The sequence below is a fragment of the Phaethon lepturus genome, unplaced genomic scaffold (genome assembly GCF_000687285.1).
Source record: "Phaethon lepturus isolate BGI_N335 unplaced genomic scaffold, ASM68728v1 scaffold46789, whole genome shotgun sequence".
In the NCBI taxonomy this organism is placed as follows: domain Eukaryota; kingdom Metazoa; phylum Chordata; class Aves; order Phaethontiformes; family Phaethontidae; genus Phaethon; species Phaethon lepturus.
Window position 1 is genome coordinate 1 of NW_010564940.1, and position 7,070 is coordinate 7,070.

A 7,070-nucleotide genomic window follows, 5' to 3' on the forward strand; every position below is an offset into this window, starting at 1 on the left:
AGCATTCCCCGCCCTCATTCAGTCCCTTTCCCCCACGCCCCCTCCCTGCCCGTTTATTGGTCCCTGGACCCGGTTATTGGTCTTGCAGCCCGGGCCTGGGAGAGGGTGTCCGAGCGGGTGACCGGCATTAGCCGGCTCGGAGGAGGCGCGGGGAGGATGCGCTCTGCCGGGATGAAAGGGAGGGAGCGGCTTGGGGCTGTGTGAGGGCGGCGAGGCGCTTGACTTGCCTGAACGGTTCACGTTAATCGCGTCCCTAGTGCCCAGGTCTGCCGGTGCTGGCGAGGCTAAGGGAAAGATATTGAGAGAACCATTTTGCTAACTAATGCCGCATTATTTCTGTCTTCTCTGTTGCTCCTTAATACACTTCGTGTTCTGTTTTCGGCGAGACTTTAATTTCTACAGCAAACAAGTGCAACAGGTTTTTGCCCCCCCCCCCCTCTGTTTTTTTTGCCCCCCCCCCCTTTCATTTCTATGTTTCTGAATCTTACTTAAAATATGGTAGTAACTGGTGTCTGCACTGAAATTCATCAGGATGTGCTTTATTTAAAGGTTGTGGTTGTTTCATGCAACTCTCTTGTATGTGATTTTTCTTCTTTATTTATTTCAGGCCCCTCCAAGGCATTCCTTGCTCACAATGTATAGAACAAAAGTCAGTTTGAAAGACCGTCAGCAACTTTATAAACTGATAATTAGTCAGCTGCTATATGATGGATACATAAATATTGCCAATGGCTTGATAAATGAGATAAAACCACAATCAGTCTGTGCACCATCTGAACAACTGCTGCACCTAATTAAGTTAGGTAAGCTGGAATAAAAAGCTAACATAAAAGTCCAATTTCTAAATCCCTAGCTTAAATCCTCATGAATTAAGAGGTTGGTGTTACTGAAAAGACATCTTTTATGCAAAGGTTATGTCTAGTAATAGCATAACACTTTGTATATTTAGATACAGTCTTTGCCTCTGTGGCTTTTTTTGAAGGGCATTCTAGCTCTGTGTTCATCCTATAGTATGCATTAAAAGCAAAATGGATCACCGAGTGTTGTCAGAATCTGTTTGAAGTTTTGTAAAATGTAAGAATACCTGCTTACGGTCCTGGGTGACTGGCAACCTTCTAAAAATACGCTCCAGTAAAAAGCATCACTGAGTCCACAGACCTAATAGAAAATTGACCCACACAATTCTCTGCCAACTTCAGAAATATTTTCTATATGATTCTTTGTGACAGTGTTGGAAAGGGAGCAAGCCCTGCCATTGGCAGTCTTTGCTGGCCTTACATGTCAGCCTCAAAAAAATAAACTTCACAGTCTAGGGTCTCAGCAAAGGTATCACCTGTTCTCTCTCTCTGTCTGTCTCTCTGAAAGTACATCTGTGCTGCAGCATGTAGTCAAAATACCTGAGCTGCTGTTGAAACAAGCTGACAAGTTATTGGAAGAAGTCTAGCCATAACATCATGTCTTCTCTGTGTTGTAACTGAACTGGTTCTGCTGCCTGAACTAGTTGAGTTCCAAGGGTATAAATACGTGAAGCCTTGTGTCTGAAATAAGAATGCTAGACTTGCAATTTGTAGATGAAGGCCACAAAAACTTTTCTGTTGCATTTGATCAGTTGATGATCACAGTTGGGCACATAGCTGAAAACTCTTGTGTCTGCCCTGTTACCACTTGCAGTGCTGAACTGTCTTTGTTCTGTAGATGCATCCTGGAAATAAAAAAAACAAACAAACAAACAAAAAAAACCTGTAGAGTGGCGTGAAGAGGAGTAAAAATTTTTGTTTGTGATGCTGGGATAGTTGTTTGTGGAGTAGGTGGTTTATTTTCCTTCAATAAGACAGAAAGGAAAATAATCAGTAAATGCTTCAGTTTTTTACTTTAAATCTCATGTAATAGTGTTGGGGCTTGTTTCTGTCCCTGTGAAAAGCTGACTAGAGGTCTGTCAGTGGCTTCAGTAACTGATCGTCAGTGCATTTATCAGTGGTTACATTCATTCTACAATATTTGCTGGTTGTATTTCTACAGTTGATTTTAAGAGTTGTGTTCTGCTTTAGTGTAGCCAAAGTACATCTTGTTTCTCATGAGAAGTACTGCTGTATAACTAAATCTGCGCTGCTAGCTTAGCTTTGTTCAACAGAAGCTGCCTCTCTTAAAACCTGACTCATAGCTGTTAGAGAAGTCTGTAGCATAGATCTGGCCACAGCCTGTCTGTCTGAGGAGAAGGTTAACCTGGTTTTAAGTGCATCAACTTCTCTCTTTTCAGGAATGGAGAACGATGACAGTGCTGTTCAATATGCAATTGGACGGTCAGATACAGTAGCTCCAGGCACAGGAATTGACTTGGAATTTGATGCAGATGTACAGACCATGTCTCCTGAGGCTTCTGAATATGAGACTTGTTATGTCACATCTCATAAAGGACCTTGTCGTGTAGCTACATATAGCAGAGACGGACAGTTAATAGCTACAGGATCTGCTGATGCCTCAATAAAAATTCTTGATACAGAGAGAATGTTGGCCAAAAGTGCTATGCCTATTGAGGTAAAATATGACTTGAATTATAACCACTTTGTGAATTCTTGAGGTGCTGTCTTGTTTCATGTCATGTCTGTGCCTTGTGGCTGGCTCAGTGGGTTGGACTAAATATCTTGTCTCGCCGTGTTTCCTACTCCAACAGCGGCTCATAAAGTACCCTTGAAGAAAAAGAAGAAATAGGGCAAGTATACCTGTGTAACTTCTGGCAGCAGCCTAGAGAATTGAGCCAGAAATTGCTTCTAATAGTTGCTTTGTATGAAGACAGCTTACACTTTTGGCCTTTACAGCCTCCAGTGGCTGTGTATTTCAGAACTGTTCCACAGAACATATATTTATTTGCTTCATTTTTTCTCCAATACAGTTATCAGGTAGTGATTTAAAAGTGGTGGTGTTTTTTTCTACACTGAGCACACACTGAATTCTCAGCAGTATCCTGCGAGAGTGAAAGTTGCAGTTTTCCTAATTGGTACAATTTCCCTTAATTCTTAAGGCAATACAGTACTTTGATTTGGACTGTGTATGAAGGTGGTATGTTTTCTTGCACCAGGTCTCTTGCTACTGAAACTAGTTTGTCCTTGAGCAAGTCAGATGACCTTTATAAAGATACAGGGATCTTACCTGATAACAATATATAATGGGCCTTCATATAATTAAGATAATGGTGATTATGTGCCTAGTAATGTGTCAGAAAGGTAGCTGTTGTTTGGCCACTCTGGCAAGCATAAAACCTACTTTTCATGTCAAAGGCATGTTCTACTTTCTAACATTCTTTGTTGAATGTTCTTTGTAGGTCATGATGAATGAGACAGCACAGCAAAACATGGAAAATCACCCTGTTATTCGGACTCTGTATGATCATGTGGATGAAGTTACATGTTTAGCTTTTCATCCAACAGAACAGATCCTAGCATCTGGTTCAAGGGACTACACACTTAAATTGTTCGATTATTCAAAACCTTCTGCCAAAAGAGCCTTCAAATATATACAGGTTAGATACAATACCAGTTCAGAGCAACCAAAGCTTGAATATCTAAGTACTGAGGTATCAGTGAGCTGAATCGTTTCCGAGTTTGGAAGTAGTTAGGTATGTAGGAGTATGCAGCCACAAAATTTGGAGACATTACGGTAATTACACATTAAGAGTTGGTGCATAGTGGATACCTATATACTTTAAATCTAGTGCCTGTCTGCTTTTTGCTAATCTAGACCAAAACTAATAACGGGTAACTTTAGAGTCAATTATATTATCTTTATTTTGTAGGAGAGTTTGGGATTATGTGGTGGTGGGCTTTGGGGTGTGTGACTGGCTGACAAAGCCTCCTGTCACTCCTGTGCGATATCCCAAAAATGAGCAGGCACTGCAGGCTACTCTAGGACAAAAACCATGACATATTTAAAGGTAGCCTGTCGTTTTAATCCTATAGGAAGCCTTTTCTATTTTGCAAAAACAACACATTGTGTTAACTGATAACTTAACTAGTTTTTTGCACTTTAATGCCACCAGAATTGACACTTCCCGTTTGGATATTTTTTCTTTCTTACACCAATTATGTATTTTTGATCAAACAGGAAGCAGAGATGTTGCGCTCAATTTCTTTTCACCCTTCTGGAGATTTCATACTTGTTGGTACCCAGCACCCTACTTTACGACTGTATGATATCAATACTTTCCAGTGTTTTGTGTCTTGCAATCCTCAAGATCAGCACACTGATGCTATATGTTCAGTAAATTACAACGCAAGTGCAAACATGTATGTGACAGGAAGTAAGGATGGATGCATCAAACTGTGGGATGGTGTTTCAAATCGCTGTATCACTACTTTTGAGAAGGCACATGATGGAGCGGAAGTCTGTTCTGCTATTTTTTCCAAAAATTCAAAGTATATCTTGTCAAGTGGAAAAGACTCTGTAGCTAAACTATGGGAGATATCCACTGGTCGAACACTGGTCAAATACACAGGTATGTGGCAGGTGACCTTCCAAGTACCTTCTTTGAGGATAAGTTGCCCCACATTTTCAAAAACAATGTAGACTAATTCCAGAAGAGAAGCTGTGATTCTTGTATGGCGGTCATTTTAAACATTTTTAGTCTATTTTGGAGACTTTTCTGACATCGCTAGTCCATTGCTTTGTAGAGAAGTTATCACTAAATTAGGGAACAGTAAAAAGAAACACTGCCCTAAGGAGTAGGACATTTGTGCAGAGTGTTTTGTTCTCTAGTTTTTCTTTAGTGTGTTTTAGAAACAGTGATTATTAGATCAAAACAGCATCATCAGTTTTCTTGCTGGTGATTATTTTTATTTTGTAACTTTTCTATTTATTGCTAGACTAGGGGCACAGCTTAAACTGGAAGGGTCAAAACTTAACACCTAATCTATTTCTGGCTAGAGCGGGTCACTCTCCTGCAGAGCACTCACCTAGTCAGGGGGAACTACTGCCCCCCCAACTACTTTGGGGCAGTTGTTTTAACTGTTAGACTCGTGTGCGAAAGACTGCTCTAATAACCCACGGCAATATTCTGAAAAATACCTACAGCTGTTTTTTTCCTTTTTTTCTTTTTTTTTTTCCCCAAGGATGCAGTTGTGTGCAAGGTAGTCATACTTGGAGCATGCTGACAATACCATGCTTTGATCTCAGCAGGACTTAAAAATGGTGAAGGATGTAGAAGCTTTGCATATGATAGCAGCTATGTGATGGGGAAACTTTTGGGGCAAGCAGTAATGTGCTTAAGCATTAGGAGTCATAGCATAAAAGAAGAGAGGATGCTGAAAATTTTGTATCTCAGCTTCTGGGAAGTGTACAATCCTTTTTTGTATGCTAGCTCTATTTTGCTCTCAACCAGCAGGGTGCAGCACCGTGTTGATAAACTTTTGCAAAATACCCGGTAGGATGCAGGTGTGTGCATTGCAAAGTAAATGTCTATATGTGAAACACATTTTTATTTGAAGCATATGGAGGGAAGGTATGGCCAAGGTAGATCATACAATATGGCATATGATATATACATGAAAAAACAAAAGTTGCCATTGATAACGAGAATCTGTATTCTACTATCTGTGGTTTTACCCCTTAGTTATTGCTGGAAGCCTCATACAAAAAAATCTAAGGCAAAAGTGCCCTTAAAGTTAAGTGATTGTACTCATACTGCGTGGCTGGACGTGATTGACACAGTTGGATTGGTTTAATCTTTCTGTCCTCTTTAGAAATTTTAGGGTATACCATGTGTATAACTACAAAAGTATTCATTATTGATTCCCTTGTTGTATGTGTAAGTGGTAGACTGAGAAAATAAGGCTGCTTTGTAGACTGTAGAAATTGATACTTACGGGAGGTTTATTCTTAGGTCTTTGGAAACTTCCTAAAACTGATCCTAATTGGGTTAATATTTTGCTGCATATATTTAGGAGCTGGTTTGAGTGGACGACAAGTACACAGGACACAAGCTGTCTTCAACCACACAGAAGATTATGTGCTGCTTCCAGATGAAAGGACCATAAGTCTCTGCTGCTGGGATTCAAGAACTGCTGAACGGAGAAATCTTCTTTCTCTTGGGCACAACAGCATTGTCCGTTGTATTGTCCATTCTCCTACCAATCCTGGCTTCATGACCTGCAGTGATGACTACAGGGCTAGATTTTGGTACAGAAGGTCAACGACAGACTAAGGACAGCTTTATAAAACAGTGATTATCCAGATTGATTATATCATCTTGTATTGATTGTACTGCCAACAGATGCCTAGATGAAAGCCGTGCTGTGTGTGTTTTTTAATTCTGTCAAACGTGGCAGAAAAAATATAAAAACACTGAGATTAAGTTTTGCCCCATGCTAATTTTTTTATTAGTGTGTGTGGCATTAATTTTTGTAAGTCATCTCTAATTGTACTCAAGGGCGGGGGGGAGGGGCGGGCAGAATAAAATGATCCTTGCAGGAAGGATTAAACTTGTTTTCCTGTCTTTCTAAATCCCGCGAAAGGTAATGTGACTGTATCTTGCTCAAACTGGGCAGTATGAGCCAGTTTTGCTCTGCATTGTATCTGTGCAATCCCACTGAAGTCTCTTTAAAGAGTGGATTACACAAGTAACAGCAGAACTTAGAAAATATTTTAATGAAGCCTTAAGCTGCCTTCAGTTCTGATTCATTCTTTGTAAAGCTCTGTTTTGTATCTTTTAGTCTGGGGGTTTTTTGGTGGATTTTTTTTTTTTTTTTTAATTGGCCAAGTGGACCTTCAATTCTGAGCCAGTCTTGTGCCATAAGAATTTGAAACAGGATTTTAAATTGTTTAGATGAATTCAAGAAATGGTGTTCTAGTTCTGGTATTAAAGCTCAGACTTGAAATCTCATCGTCTTTTGAATTTATCTTGACAAATTCATCATATTTTCAAGGAATATCCACATTGCAACTGTAAAATGTGACAGTGCTGCAGTGTGTGAAAATGAAAATAATTTTGCCATAGAGACCTTTAGTATCCTCTCAAGGAAAGAAACTGTTGTGCATATTAATTTTTGTGTATGTACTTGAGAAATGTCAATTTGCTTCAT

The 7,070-nt window shown here is 39.8% G+C and overlaps 1 protein-coding gene across 1 annotated transcript; it reads left to right on the forward strand.

The window, feature by feature from the left end:
• The first annotated feature begins 180 nt into the window (after nt 1–180).
• Nucleotides 181–6,669, forward strand: CSTF1 (cleavage stimulation factor, 3' pre-RNA, subunit 1, 50kDa). Its single transcript, XM_010295021.1, has 6 exons — nt 181–198; nt 608–803; nt 2,258–2,535; nt 3,320–3,517; nt 4,099–4,489; nt 5,934–6,669. The coding sequence occupies exons 2-6, from the start codon at nt 635–637 to the stop codon at nt 6,191–6,193; spliced, it is 1,296 nt and encodes a 431-aa protein (XP_010293323.1). The 5' UTR covers nt 181–198; nt 608–634; the 3' UTR covers nt 6,194–6,669.
• The last annotated feature ends 401 nt before the right edge of the window (nt 6,670–7,070 follow it).

Excerpts from the sequence above, each read along its gene's own strand:
- CSTF1 (XM_010295021.1), top strand. The coding sequence starts at position 635 with ATGTATAGAACAAAAGTCAGTTTGAAAGACCGTCAGCAACTTTATAAA. Across the intron at positions 3,518-4,098 it reads GAGCCTTCAAATATATACAG|GAAGCAGAGATGTTGCGCTC; the intron begins GTTAGATACAAT and ends TTGATCAAACAG. Across the intron at positions 4,490-5,933 it reads AACACTGGTCAAATACACAG|GAGCTGGTTTGAGTGGACGA; the intron begins GTATGTGGCAGG and ends GCATATATTTAG.